This window comes from Oncorhynchus mykiss, chromosome 27 (assembly GCF_057628025.1).
Source record: "Oncorhynchus mykiss isolate SJ-2025 chromosome 27, ASM5762802v1, whole genome shotgun sequence".
In the NCBI taxonomy this organism is placed as follows: Eukaryota; Metazoa; Chordata; class Actinopteri; order Salmoniformes; family Salmonidae; genus Oncorhynchus; species Oncorhynchus mykiss.
In genome coordinates, this window is record NC_143048.1 from 19,825,924 (window position 1) to 19,841,549 (window position 15,626).

Here is a 15,626-nt window from a genome sequence, read left to right on the forward strand (position 1 = left end):
CATGCGCCATCAGAGGAAGGCCCCCCCAAAAAATTGTCAAATACTCCAGCCACCCAAGTCATAGATTGTTCTGCTACTGCAAACAGTACCAATGCACCAAGTCTGGAACATTGTTATGCGACTACAATTATCTCCTTTTTGTGTCTAATTTGAAACTGTGCCATTCAAAGGTGACTGTCTTCCAGGTAATGTGTTTGTATTTCTATTTACTGTTATGTGTATCATTTCGCTACACTCGCATTAACATCTGCTACCCATGTGTATGTGACAAATACAAAATGTATTTGATTTTAAATATAGTGGCTAACTGTTTTATTTGTTTTCATTCAGAAGTGTTGTTAGCCAGCTGTCAGACTGTGAATGGACTTGTACTAAATTTATCCAGTAGGGGAGAGTGGGGTAAATTGAACCATTTTTTACATTAAGCATCACTCCATCAAGGGATATATAGTATTCTAACAAAGATATCTAGGAGACATATATTTCACGATGTTGTGTATCCCTGGAAATAATCAGAATTCAAGTAAACATTAGTTTTGAAAACTTAGCTTGTCCAAAAAAAGTGGTCTCTTGGCACAACTTACCTTGGGTATGGTGTAAGTTTTGCTACAGGACAGGGTAAGTTAAGACGCCTACACATTTCTGTACTGAATGAAATTTAAAGACTACCTTTTTAAAACCATGTTTTTTATTTCCCAAACACAATTCAACAAAATTGCTTTTTGTCTTATTTTTCAGCATATTTTAACACAGGCTTAACACCTAACAAACTGTACATTTCTAAAACACTGTAAACATAGGCCAGACCACGTTTTTACCTTATATCACAGCCTTGCATTACACCTTGGAAGAAACATTTCAATTTGTTCAACTTGCCATTGGTTGAACTTCCCCCAAGGCAAACATTTTTAATAAATTAGCCCATATAGCTACAAGGATGCACTTTCATGCTAGGTGTTGGACCCCAAATGATGTATAGAACAATCTTAAAATTATATATTTTGGTTAAGATACAAGCATTATGAAACCTCTAACAATAAATGAATTTGACTTGGTGAAAATATGGTTTCTTCCTTCAGACTACATGAAATTATGACCTCTTCCTAAATATGTGGTCAAATTATACATTTTGTGTATGGTTTCCTAGAAGGATGGCTCAATTTACCCATTTGGCGCAACTTACTCTACTCTTCCCTAGTAGCTAACATACTAACTAGAGCCATCTTACAGTTTTAAAAAAATATATAAGTTTAACTACAAATGGATCTAGAAACTTGGGTTAAAGTAACTAACAAATATATGATTAGGTACACATACACGAACTACTGTTAGCCTTAACAATGATTGCAACATTTGGTAACACTGACAGCTAACTGGCTAGCTAGCTACTCTATCTAGCTCAAATTGGTTCTTCCAACTAGCTGGTCAGCTTCAAATCACAAACTAAAGATGACTTAGTTAGCTAACAATATTTTTTTTAAGTCAAAATTGTTTGATAAATATAGATAGCTAACTTAGATGTCAATAACTAACGTTAGTCTCCAGTCCTATTCTTTCTGTGACAGCAGCTAACGTTAACCACCACCAGACAAGTTATTTAATCAAACACCAGTAGCTACACCTATTTACTAAACATCATTCGCGAAGTTTCACCAACTAAAGTATATGTTATTCAATACGTACCTAGTGTGTTGTCTAGCTAGCTTGTTAGTTCAACGAATCTCCTAAACAATTGCCATAAAACAGTAGGAAAGACGTGGAAGAGTTAAAGACCAATGGTAGCACCCTCGCTGCGTTCACCAAGCCAATCAGTGTACGACAGAGGCGGGTGTTGTAGGTCCTCGACCAATCAGAGTGAATAATAATACCCTGTTTGTCCCAGGATAATTTTGAGGAATCTCGCAGATTATTTTGGGGGTGATTGTTATATTTGATCAACAGCTACATGTTATTTGCATGAGTCACAACAACAGATAATGACCCTGTCGTGAATGTGCTCACCATGACACAAAACCCGACTTCGAACCACACAGATTTGTTTGTTTACATCGAGTTCTCGCGTGATACTGTTTCGCATGTGTCTGAGGCAGTTTCCGCGAGAACTCTGGGCCCAGTTGCATGGAACATATTTACTTTTCTCATCTTTTAATTCAAGTTTCCTTCAATTGAATCAAATATTATGGATATACTGGGAAGATACATGTCTCTCCGCCCTAACAATGGGAGTCGTTGTCCACAAAGCGGCATGTCGGGCCTGTCCAGCTCCCGGCTATCCTTTCTTTGGATTGGTGGATACATTTAAGGGGTTTAAGGGGTTTTATTGGCATGGGAAACATGTTAACATTGCCAAAGCAAGTGAAGTAGATAATAAACAAAAGTGAAATTAACAGTAAACATTGTACTCACAGAAGTTCCAAAAGAATGAAGACATTTCAAATGTCATATTATGTATTTATAGTGTTGTAAACTATGTGCAAATAGTGAAAGTTCAAAAGGGAAAATAAATAAACATAAAAATGGGTTGTATTTACAATGGTGTTTGTTCTTCACTAGTTGCCCATTTCTTGCAGCAACAGGTCACAAATCTTGCTGCTGTGATGGCACACTGTGGTATTTCACCCAGTATTATGGGAGTTTATCAAAATCGGGTATGTTTTCAAATTCTTTGTGGATCTATGTAATCTGAAGGACATATGTGTCTATAATATGGTCATACATTTTGCAGGAGGTTAGGAAGTGCAGCTCAGTTTCCACCTAATTTTGTGGGCAGTGTGCACATGGTCTTCTCTGTCTTCTCTTGAGAGCCAGGTCTGTATAACCCGGCCTTCGCAATAGCAAGTCTATGCTCACCGAGTCTGTACATAGTCAAAGCTTTCCTTAAGTTTGGGTACATCTCATTATTAAAAGACATTTTTGAATATTCGATAAGAGTGCTTCTTCAATGAGATTTAACGGCGGTTGGCATCCAATATGTTGCATTACCGCCACATACTAGACTCCCTTATACTTTGCTTGAAATAATACAGTGCCTTGCGAAAGTATTCGGCCCCCTTGAACTTTGCGACCTTTTGCCACATTTCAGGCTTCAAACATAAAGATATAAAACTGTATTTTTTTGTGAAGAATCAACAACATGTGGGACACAATCATGAAGTGGAACGACATTTATTGGATATTTCAAACTTTTTTAACAAATCAAAAACTGAAAAATTGGATGTGCAAAATTATTCAGCCCCTTTACTTTCAGTGCAGCAAACTCTCTCCAGAAGTTCAGTGAGGATCTCTGAATGATCCAATGTTGACCTAAATGACTAATGATGATAAATACAATCCACCTGTGTGTAATCAAGTCTCCGTATAAATGCACCTGCACTGTGATAGTCTCAGAGGTCCGTTAAAAGCGCAGAGAGCATCATGAAGAGCAAGGAACACACCAGGCAGGTCCGAGATACTGCTGTGAAGAAGTTTAAAGCCGGATTTGGATACAAAAAGATTTCCCAAGCTTTAAACATCCCAAGGAGCACTGTGCAAGCGATAATATTGAAATGGAAGGAGTATCAGACCACTGCAAATCTACCAAGACCTGGCCGTCCCTCTAAACTTTCAGCTCATACAAGGAGAAGACTGATCAGAGATGCAGCCAAGAGGCCCATGAGGCCCTGTAGAGATCTACAGCTGAGGTGGGAGACTCTGTCCATAGGACAACAATCAGTCGTATATTGCACAAATCTGGCCTTTATGGAAGAGTGGCAAGAAGAAAGCCATTTCTTAAAGATATCCATAAAAAGTGTCGTTTAAAGTTTGCCACAAGCCACCTGGGAGACACACCAAACATGTGGAAGAAGGTGCTCCGGTCAGATGAAACCAAAATTGAACTTTTTGGCAACAATGCAAAACGTTATGTTTGGCGTAAAAGCAACACAGCTGAACACACCATCCCCACTGTCAAACATGGTGGTGGCAGCATCATGGTTTGGGCCTGCTTTTCTTCAGCAGGGACAGGGAAGATGGTTAAAATTGATGGGAAGATGGATGGAGCCAAATACAGGACCATTCTGGAAGAAAACCTGATGGAGTCTGCAAAAGACCTGAGACTGGGACGGAGATTTGTCTTCCAACAAGACAATGATCCAAAACATAAAGCAAAATCTACAATGGAATGGTTAAAAAATAAACATATCCAGGAAGAATGGCCAAGTCAAAGTCCAGACCTGAATCCAATCGAGAATCTGTGGAAAGAACTGAAAACTGCTGTTCACCAATGCTCTCCATCCAACCTCACTGAGCTCGAGCTGTTTTGCAAGGAGGAATGGGAAAAAATTTCAGTCTCTCGATGTGCAAAACTGATAGAGACATACCCCAAGCGACTTACAGCTGTAATCGCAGCAAAAGGTGGCGCTACAAAGTATTAACTTAAGGGGGCTGAATAATTTTGCACGCCCAATTTTTCAGTTTTTGATTTGTTAAAAAAGTTTGAAATATCCAATAAATGTCGTTCCACTTCATGATTGTGTCCCACTTGTTGTTGATTCTTCACAAAAAAATACAGTTTTATATCTTTATGTTTGAAGCCTGAAATGTGGCAAAAGGTCGCAAAGTTCAAGGGGGCCGAATACTTTCGCAAGGCACTGTAAATAAACAAATACCCTACCATCTAAAAAGAAAATCTAACAAATAAAATAAAAATAACACCACCCTACTCCACTATTTAGATCTATTTAGTCCTACCTCATGCCACCAACCTGAAAGGATGGGACATCACCACTTAAACACACCCTGTAACTCTTCTCACACAACCAAATACTTCTCTGCAGCTGCCACCACAATCTCAATTTTCTGCGACTTATGTCCATCCCTGCAGTAGTTGATAACCATTACTATAACTGCTAAAAATCCAATCTTACTGAAACACATATCACTTGTTGGCCTATCCCTCTGTACTGGTACAGATCTACTATTCACACCACTCCTCTCAGGATCCCTCTCCCTTGACCCATCTTCCTCTACTTTCTTCACTGCCTCAGCATATGACAACTTCTGCACTACTCTAACCTTAAACCCTTAAATGATTACCTTATCTTCAGAAATGTTTGAGGGACTATATGCAATACCCTTAAACAATTCCCTTAGGTAAGGTAACATTATTATTAAGGTAAGCCTTTAAGGGAAACACATAAAGTTGCACTTTGCAGAAATTCCTCTGCCATTTCCTGGTTGCTAAGATTTTAAACATAACCTTAACCACACTACTAACCCTAACATTAAGACCCAAAAGCTCATTTTAGTTTTCATACATTTTTACAACAGCGACTATTTAATCTCAGGATGCTGAAGAAATTCAGCATGTCCTGAGGGCCCTCACAGTGTTCCACAGGAACACCATCAGCCAGCAAACTGTCTGGCTGCAACTCCACCACTAGGGAACGTAAGGCGCTGCAGTGGGTGGTACACTCAACCTGCCCTCCAGGACACCTAAACCAAGTGTTGCAGGAAGGCCAATAAGATTCTCAGGGACCCCAGCCACCCGAGCTATGGCCTGTTCTCCCCCGTTTCAATCACTCAGACGAGGACAGAATATGAGCATCATGGCAAAAACTGTAAGACTGGCCAATAGCTTCTACCCCCAGACCTTCAGGCTGCTGAATAGCCAACACTAAATCAGCTATCTTCTCCCCCTTTCACTGTAGCCTGTAATTACATCTGCAACCCTGTACATGTGACTATTAAACTAATCTAAAATATAATCTAATCATGACTAAAGATGGCTGTGGTAACTAGTGGAAACTCTGCTAGTCTGGCTACTGCCGCATTCAAAACAACTGTGAACTAGGAAATCTCTGACTTCTGAGCTTTCAAGACAACTGGGAACTCGGAATGGTCATCCAACTCGGAATTCCAAGTCGGACACTCAGCATCTTTCTAGGACTGTTTTAAGTAATGTGGGTCACATCAGCCAGGCCCAAAATCGCCACCACACACAGAATACTCCTAGATACAAATAAATATCTGAAACTGGCAGTTTTGTTGAATTATTTATCTTATCTTTTGTGCGTTTGTCAAGTGATCTATGTGTATGGGCTGGTGGGACCTTCAGCCTGTGTGCATGTCATTTGAGAATTTAACAAGACAAGTCTTTTTTTACAAATGTAATTTTTACATTGAATGACTGGGCGGGCCTTAGGCGTCCACATCAGTGTGTAAATAAGTTAGTATATAGGCAACAGTCTCATGTATTATCCAGGTAATGCTCCAAATGTCACATAATAAAATAACCATTGCCATTTAAATCTATGAGCTGGACATGGGAGGAAAAATATAGTATTTCAAGGCATAGTAGGCTTTTCAGTCTGAAAAGAAACACTACAACCCTTTTTATATAATTTGTGCTACATAGGTACAGACATCAAAATGGTCGTCTTTTCTGTCACATTGGGTGATCCAAATAACCTCTCCTTCAAGTGCACTTGTTCACATCCCTACACTGTTATGAAATGACTGGTATAAGAAATATGGTGGAAACTCCCAATAGCCCAGGCCAACAACAATCCAATGATTTTACATTTGTGGTAAGTAATGAATGAGTGCACACTTCAGGAGGAAGGAGAGACTATTGGGACATACACCCTGTCATTCTGAGGAGGGTCTTTCATGGATATGATGTCATCCAGGTGTAGTGAGTTAGGTCTCCCCACAGCCTCCTGCAGCTTTGCCTGTTTTGGAGCACTGCTTCACCGAGGAGCCCAGGTTATCGGCCAGCAGAAACGGGCTGAGGTGGCCGTACTGAAAAGGGACAGTTCAAGATTCAAATGATCATCAGTAAATGCCAGTTGAGGTATTTGCAGAGTAGCTTTATTTCCTATAATAATTTGTAAAATATTAATACAGTCCCTGATTGCTTTTGGGTACCATGTTACTATTGTAATTACATGGCTATTACAGAGCTATAAGGTGTTACCTTTGTAAAGTGGTACCTACCTTCTGGATGCAGAAGTCCGGGGAGAAGCGAGAGCACTGAAGGATAGCAGCCATCTCCCCATCCACCTGCAGCGCCACGTCCTTCTGCACAGCACAACATCACAGGGTTTATTATACATCCACTTAACATATTAGGCAACCCACACAATTTGTGCATTGACCTAAAGTAGTGTGGAATCCATTTGTATGTATAAAAGGTGAGTGTATCAGTGGTCCATACCAACTACTGTATTGGTATGCATACACAAGTAAAACAATTGTTCATAAAATAAGGGAACAACATGACCTTGCTACTTAACCAAAATGCTGCCTTTATGAGAATTGCTTAGGTGAGGGTAGTCCTATTATGCTGTGTTTCAGGGCTCTCCAACCCTGTTCCTAGAGAGCTACCCTCCTGTAGGCTCGCTCCAACCCTGCTCCTAGAGAGCTACCCTCCTATAGGTTCACTCCAACCCTGCTCCTAGAGAGCTATCCTCCTGTAGGTTCACTCCAACCCTGCTCCTAGAGCGCTACCCTCCTGTAGGTTCACTCCAACCCTGCTCCTAGAGAGCTACCCTCCTGTAGGTTCACTCCAACCCTGCTCCTAGAGAGCTACCCTCCTGTAGGTTCACTCCAACCCTGCTCCTAGAGAGCTACCCTCCTGTAGGTTCACTCCAACCCCTGTTGTAACTAACGTGATTCAGCTCATCAACCAGCTAATTATTAGAATCAGGTGAGCGAGATTGAGGTTGGAGCAAAAACTACAGAACAGTAGTTCTCCAGGAAAAGGTTTGGAGAGCCCTACCAACATACCTTGAAGCAGTGGGAGGAGTCAAACTCCAGCTGACACGGGTAGTCAGGCACTGTCCCCTTGTAGGTCACTATTGCACTTGACATCTCAAGCTTTTTGGGCAACTTGAAGAGCCGGTAAGTGCCAGACACATAGCTAATATCACCTGCAACACATTGGAAATGGAAGTGACTGACTAGGCTTACATTTTTTATACTAAATGCTTCTAGACCACATTAATAAATGTGCTATTAGTTAGGTTAGCGTGAGAAGTGTATACTTTTCCATCCTACAGTAAGCAGCCTTACCTGCTTTCTTTTTGAGCTCGCAGTTGTGGACCTCAATGTGACTGGCTGAGATGAGGTGAGGCGTGCTGAAGCCCACCTCCTGGACCAATGAGATAAAGTCGCGCCAATAGAGGGAACCGCCCATTCCCTCACCTATCACAAAACACAAAAGAAAACATCATCAGTGTGAAGTGCAGTTCTACAATTTGCACGGCACACTCGGGTCAAGCGAAACCACTTAAGGGTATATTGAGATGTTACCAATGAGACCGAATCTGAAAAATATTTAAGATAAGAGATAGGCTTTTCTACAGAAGCAGAATATGCATTACCAAACATTCTTTGTCTGCTAGGAAGGTGCAACTTGATCACTTACCCCACAGAACTGAATCCTCTTTTAAGTGGTCAGGAACAACATTGCTGGCATACATGTCACTGTAGTACAATTCACCACCCTCCTATATCACACAGGAGAGATGGGAGAGAGACACGGGCAAAGAAAGGAGTACTTTTCAGGAGACACAGTCACTGCCATCTGTATTTTAAAAGCCCAGGGATACTCTTTTTAATAATCATGTTATGCAATGATAATAGGCAGTGTGGTGGACTATTTACCTTGAGGACCTTATAGGCTTCACGTAGAACCGTTTTCTTATCAGGGCATAAACAGATGACACAGTTTGACCTGGAAGAAACAGTAGATAAAAGAAGGGGATTTTTGTTCACTTTCCCAACAGATCATGACACAGTAAAACAGATAAACGATCAAAAGAGAAAGAAGGACTCATTGTTTTGATAGCAAATTAACATGATTGTTCCTCAACTTACACTATGATATCCATAGAGTCATTCTCAACGCCAGCTGCAGTTAGCTTCTCCATATTCCCCTGGAGGAAGGTGGTGTTGGGTTTCTCAAAGCCAAACTTCTCCTGGTGGTATGGGATGTATTTACGGGACACTAGAATCTGAGCACAAAAAATACATTTAGTAGCCGATTTTACACATTCATTTTTGTATTGATGACCCCAGCCTGAATTTAATCCATGATGCTGGCATTGCAAGGACCATGCTCTACCAACTGAGCCATACCACAGCAGAAAGCAGAGTATCGCACACCAATGTATTAGAATGATTGTTATATTACTGACGATATAGGGTGAGTGGATATATTGGTCTAGGTGCTATACATACCAGTTCCTCAGTCATATCAATGCCTGTGACATGGCCAGTCTCGCCAACTAGTTTACTGAGGGCATAGCAGTCTCTGCCGGAACCGCTGCCCAGGTCCAAGATTCTGCAGCCCTGAAGTTTCTCTGGAACAGGAAGGCCACAGCCAAAAAACCTAGAACAAAATTATATATATAGCCTTTCGTGAACGAACACTATTCCCTTTTGCTAGCAATGACTTTGCTGATAGCTACTTTATTGAGGAAAAATGTACTTACTATGACTGTGATATGTTGTTGGCTCACCTAGCTATCTTAAGATGACTGCACTAACTAAGTCGCTCTGGATAAGAGTGTCTGCTAAATCTGGAACAAAGAGTGTGTCCTAACCAGTTTCACATTTGCTGCAATATTAGTCTTTATTCATGTATATTGGTTGGAAATGAATGTATTCTACTTCTCTATCATTATACAAATAGATACATTCTCAACAGAAGCAGTCGAATCATTGTCATCCTCATACCGTTTGGTTACTTCAGGGTGAACGAGATTGAGGGCCTCTATAGCACTCTTGGGCATTGGCCTGCAGGGTAGAGAGCAGGCAGCACTAGTCTGCAGATCACAGGTGGACTCCAGGCGAGAACCATAATATTGCTGAGGAAGAGATCAAAATATATAAATGTCACTATTAAAATACTTGGTACCAGTGTTTCCCAAACCTCTCTGTCCTTAGGTGTCCCCAACAACTGTTCCACTGATCTTGAACAAGCACACCCATTTAATTGGACATGATCATCAATGCCCTGATGTAATTTATATGCAGACCTCAAGCACTACCCTGATTGTACTTGATTCCATGTATCATGCAGCTCTTAGGTTTATTACCAACCAAAAGCATCTGACACACTGTTGGCTAGTCTTCGTTGACTCTACATAGGCTTAAACATTGCTATACTATATGAATTATGATCTAAGGCAGTTTTGGTAAAACTGACACTATTTTTATTCTTAATAAAGTCTGAAAATAAATACCAGATATGGTCTCACTCCTACTTACTTTTAGCGGTTCCTAAAATCAGAACAGATCATGTCAAAAAGTGTTTAAGCTAATCAGCTCCGTGGTCTTGGAATTCTCTCCAGACCAGCTTGAAACCCCAGAATCTTGTTTCCCTGGAGGAGTTTAAAACTTTTGTTGACTCACATGTTACTGAGGAATGTGATTGTCATTAGGACTTGATGCGGTGGTATATATGATAGATTTTTTATGACATTTGTATGTTTCTGTAATTGAAATGTATTTGTGTTTACGTCAAAAACACTGTACAGACATGTTACAGTATATCTGATATTTGTCTCAAACATTGTTCCCCCAGCAGGTGTCTTGGTTGAACAAGGTCTCTCTTGAAAAATAGATTTTTATCTCAATGAGACTAACCTGGATATATAAAGGTTAAATAAATCAAAATAATAATAAATCAAGCCCTTGACGAGCTGAATATGGGGGTAGTCTCCGGACACAGATTAAACCTAGTCGTGGACTAAAAATCACTTTCAATATTGAGTTTGGTTTTTAGTTCAGGACTAGGCTTTATCTGTTTCAAAGAAATCACCCAAGACCATGTGGAATACGTTTCCAATTTCTAAATTCACCTGTCTGCTCCCCAGGCAACGTGATATGATATTGTTGCGAATTGGAACCTGTGTCCTGGGACTGGAGAGCCAATCCCCTAACCCAGAGGTAGGCAACCCTGGTCCTGGAGTGCCTCAGACACTTCATGTTTTTGATTTAACCGACCTGGATGACCAGGTGTGTTGAATTTAAGCAATCACTGAACTGATCAATTAGCTCAGCTGGGCAGGTGTGGTGCCTAGTTGGACCCAAATCCTGCAGTATACCAGGAAAAGGGTTGCCTGCCCTAATCATTATTCTGATAGCAAATATGATAATACCCTTACAAAAGAAGATTGCAGTTTTGAAACTGCAGTCGACTGGAGTGTCTTGGACGCAGTAATTGCTGAATAAATTACTGTAGCCAAAAACAGTTATTTTGGACGCAGTATTTGCAGCATACTGCACTCTAACTACAGTTACTGCACTGTGACGGCATCTTTTTTTCGTAAGGATAAACCTACCGTGACATTGTCATGCACTTGTTTTGTTGACATAATGACCGGAGGAGTCACGGAGGAAATGGTTATTTGAAGCCTGATTTGACCATGTTAATGTTGATTACTTTTGGTCTGGACACAGCAATGCGGACAGAGTGGTGGGGTAATGTCCGGGGAAAGTACTGTAGCTGTCCACTCCTCTGTTAGCGCTAAAATACGTAATATTTTGAAACCTTTTGCTTTCTTTTCAAAATGTGTAGAACAATTACTGCAAGACAATGGCGACAACATGTTGCGCGGTGTTGTGTTGAAAGATCGGTGCAGGGAACAAGGTGCAACACTTATTACACATACCTAGGCTGAGGGTAGGTACCATGGTAGGTACTCTAGGAGATCAAAACAACGTCTTTCTTTAGCTACCTTTAATAATGTGTAGCTACATGCATGGTTGGGGTCTCAAAACAAACCTACCTTGACATTGTCATGGACTTGTGTTGACATGTTGACAAAAATATTTTTTAGAGGCAGACTCAGGATGAACTTTGAAACCCTTCTTCTTCGAGGTTTAACGGCGGTTGGCATTGAATAAATGTTGCATTACCGCTACCTACTAGACTGGAGTATAACTCTCTTATACTTTGCTGATCTATTTTTTCTACAAATAAAATACCCTACCATCTAACACTACACTCACAAATAATAATGAATACCATACTCCACTATTTAAATGTATTTAGTCCTACCTCGTGACAACAACCTGAAAGGATGGGACATCACCACTTAAACACACCCTGTAACTCTTCTGATGTCACGTCTCACGCACCCAAATACCTCTCTGCAGCTGCCACCACAACCTCTATTTTCTGCAACTTACATTCCATTCCTGCAGTACAGTTTTTTATATTTTTTATTTCACCTTTATTTAACCAGGTAGGCAAGTTGAGAACAAGTTCTCATTTACAATTGCGACCTGGCCAAGATAAAGCAAAGCAGTTCGACACAGAGTTACACATGGAGTAAAACAAACAGAGTCAATAATACAGTAGAAACAAGTCTATATACGATGTGAGCAAATGAGGTGAGATAAGGGAGGTAAAGGCAAAAAAAGGCCATGATGGCAAAGTAAATACAATATAGCAAGTAAAACACTGGAATGGTAGATTTGCAGTGGAAGAATGTGCAAAGTAGAAATAAAAATAACGGGGTGCAAAGGAGCAAAATAAATAAAATAAATACAATAGGGAAAGAGGTAGTTGTTTGGGCTAAATTATAGGTGGGCTATGTTCAGGTGCAGTAATATGTGAGCTGCTCTGACAGCTGGTGCTTAAAGCTAGTGAGGGAGATAAGTGTTTCCAGTTTCATAGATTTTACTCTCTCCAGAAATAAGTCTCTCACTGTTGCCGCCTGCTACCGACCCCACTCAGCTCCCAGCTGTGCCCTGGACACCATTTGTGAATTGATTGCCCCCCATCTAGCTTCAGAGTTTGTTCTGTTAGGTGACCTAAACTGGGATATGCTTAACACCCCGGCAGTCCTACAATCTAAGCTAGATGCCCTCAATCTCACACAAATCATCAAGGAACCACCAGGTACTACCCTAAATCTGTCAACAAGGGCACCCTCATAGACGTCATCCTGACCAACTGGCCCTCCAAATACACCTCCGCTGTCTTCAACCAGGATCTCAGCGATCACTGCCTCATTGCCTGCATCCGCTACGGATCCGCAGTCAAACGACCACCCCTCATCACTGTCAAATGCTCCCTAAAACACTTCTGTGAGCAGGCCTTTCTAATCGACCTGGCCCGGGTATCCTGGAAGGACATTGACCTCATCCCGTCAGTTGAGGATGCCTGGTCATTCTTTAAAAGTAACTTCCTCACCATTTTAGATAAGCATGCTCCTTTCAAAAAATGCATCCTGTGGCAGACTGCAATAGCATCGAATAGTCCCCGCGATATGCAACTGTTCAGGGAAGTCAGGAACCAATACACGCAGTCAGTCAGGAAAGCAAAGGCCAGCTTCTTCAGGCAGAAATTTGCATCCTGTAAATCTGCTATCTGAGCAGCTAACCGATCGCTGCAGCTGTACATAGTCTATCGGTAAATAGCCCACCCAATTTTACCTACCTCTTCCCCATACTGTTTATATTTATTTACGTTTCTGCTCTTTTGCACACCAATATCTCTACCTGTACATGACCATCTGATCATTTATCACTCCAGTGTTAATCTGCAAAATTGTAATTATTCGCCTACCTCCTCATGCCTTTTGCACACAATGTATATAGACTATTTTTTTCTTTTTTTTTCTACTGTGTTATTGACTTGTTAATTGTTTACTCCATGTGTAACTCTGTGTTGTCTGTTCACACTGCTATGCTTTATCTTGGCCAGGTCGCAGTTGCAAATGAGGTCGCAGTTGCAACTAGCCTACCTGGTTAAATAAAGGTGAAATAAAATTTAAAAAATTAAAAAGTCCATTGGGATCGCACGATTATACCACGTAGCTAAGCTAAACATGACGGGAATAATCAAGTCAATTAACGTTGGGTAGTTAGCCTATAGTCAATATACTGGCAAGTTTGACGTATAAGTAGCCAGCTAACGTTAGGTAGCTAGAAAACATACCGATACATACTGCTATGTGGTTCATAAGGACAGCGTAGCAAACAAATTGTCAGCCAACATAAGGTGTAAGGTAACTTAATTGAAAAGCCATTACTTTATTAAATTGCTCAACCTTTTCTAAACATTTGTCATAATTAGTTAAAGCAATGAATTTGTATGTGCTCTCGTAAATCGGCTGCATATTTTCTGCCATTTTCTTCAAATCTGAAAACGATGTAAAGCCACGCCAATTTACTGAACAATTGCATTTTGGGCCCCAAAGTACAGAAATAGTGTTTTTCTTTATTTTTATTAACAACAAATCAATACATAAAGCACATGAGGGAACACAAGCATACATAGATTACAAACAATGGACAATCGAGCTAGGGGGTACAGTATCACATTACAATTACACAAGGACCTTAAGGGACATGCATATACTTACAATTCTAACAGCTTTTTTGTTAGTAGAGCATTTAACCGTCTTAAAATACAGTTCAATTTCTTTTTGTAGGGTACGAAAATGTGGTTTTATGTTTATGTTCATTTACATTTGTGTATATGAAATTTGGCCAAAAGAATAATGAAATTAATTACGTAAAAATGTTTCAGCTTATTTCTATTGTATGTAAAGAATCCAAACAGTACATCTCTCCACAATAGTGTAAAATCTTCATAAATGTGTTCAATTATAAATCTGCTGATATCTTGCCACAGTTTTCTTACATGAATACAATGCCAAAAAAGATGCAGCACTGTTTCTGGGTGGTCATTACAAAAGGAGACATTTGAGCTGATGTTTTCCTTAAACTTCTTCATATAGTGGTTGGCAGGATAATATTTATGAATAATTTTAAAGGAAACTTCCCTAATTTTGTTAACAAGTAGGTATGTGTGTGGCAACATCCAAACTTTTTTCCAACAGATATTATCAATAAATCCATTCCAATAAGGCATGACATACAACATCCTGCTGAAACAAGGTTCGTATCTCTCTGTTGTTGAATGGACCAAAAGAGAAACAAATCTTTCCTACTGATGAGTCAACAGGGTCAATAGAAGGTAGGCTCTGAGGGTCAGGTCTTGACACGTTCCTGAATAATAAAGCAACACCTGAGGGAATGGCATCTAAAACAATTGCAAAATCATTAGGTGTTACAGGGACCTTGTAAAGTGATAAGAACTCTTTATAACTGAGTAAAATACCCTCTGCAGTTGGCTCACCAATAGGATATTATTTCGAAAATATTCTAAAAACAAAGAGGTATTTTTTATACAATATATCCCGATTATTCCATATATAATATCTGTGTGGAGAATAAATTAAGGACCATGACAAGAAAACCTGCAGATTAAAAGCAGAAAGTTTCACTGGAACTTTGTCAATATTATAATTGCAAAACAACATTAAGTTAAGGCCACCAAAAGTAGAGAAGACATGATGAGGAATAAAATTCCAGATAGAAGTGGGTCTTCTTAGGAATTGTTTTATCCAATTGATCTTAAAAGTATTATTTAAAGTAGTTAAGTCCAGAAAATTCAGTCCACCATTTTCATCAGTGTTCGTGACAACAGTTTTCCTAATGTAATGGGTACGGTTTCTCCAAAGAAAGTTGAAAAGCATCTGGTCTATCTCCTTGCTTATTTTACTGTCAAGATATAAAGATAGAGCACCATATGTTAGTCTAGAGATACCTTCAGCCTTGGT

General features: G+C 40.0%; 2 protein-coding genes across 18 annotated transcripts in view; both read right to left on the bottom strand.

The window, feature by feature from the left end:
• LOC110507115 (BCAS3 microtubule associated cell migration factor) overlaps positions 1-1,810 on the bottom strand; it is a 361,308-nt gene extending 359,498 nt beyond the window's left edge. For 15 of the 17 annotated variants that reach the window (XM_090223475.1, XM_090223473.1, XM_036965506.2 and 12 more), the window contains exon 1: positions 1,684-1,810. The gene's annotated coding sequence lies outside the window, so the exon portion shown is untranslated. The remainder of the gene's footprint in view (positions 1-1,683) is intronic. The other 2 variants (XM_090223474.1, XM_036965503.2) reach the window with 1 other exon arrangement.
• Positions 1,811-6,019: 4,209 nt separating this feature from the next.
• zgc:153372 (arsenite methyltransferase) lies at positions 6,020-12,110 on the bottom strand. The gene is made up of 10 exons (XM_021587822.3): positions 11,778-12,110; positions 9,721-9,851; positions 9,223-9,373; positions 8,860-8,996; positions 8,647-8,716; positions 8,408-8,489; positions 8,053-8,184; positions 7,768-7,910; positions 6,976-7,059; positions 6,020-6,780 (listed from the first exon to the last, which is right to left on the bottom strand). Exons 1-10 carry the CDS (start codon positions 11,886-11,888, stop codon positions 6,679-6,681), a joined length of 1,143 nt encoding a protein of 380 aa, XP_021443497.2. The 5' UTR covers positions 11,889-12,110; the 3' UTR covers positions 6,020-6,678.
• Positions 12,111-15,626: the final 3,516 nt, after the last annotated feature.

Coding starts and splice junctions, on each gene's coding strand:
- zgc:153372 (XM_021587822.3), bottom strand. CDS start 11,888: ATGCCAACCGCCGTTAAACCTCGAAGAAGAAGGGTTTCAAAGTTCATC. Junction 9,852..11,777: donor AAGTCCATGACAATGTCAAG/GTAGGTTTGTTT, acceptor TCTCTTCCTCAG/CAATATTATGGTTCTCGCCT. Junction 6,781..6,975: donor CGGACTTCTGCATCCAGAAG/GTAGGTACCACT, acceptor GTCCCTTTTCAG/TACGGCCACCTCAGCCCGTT.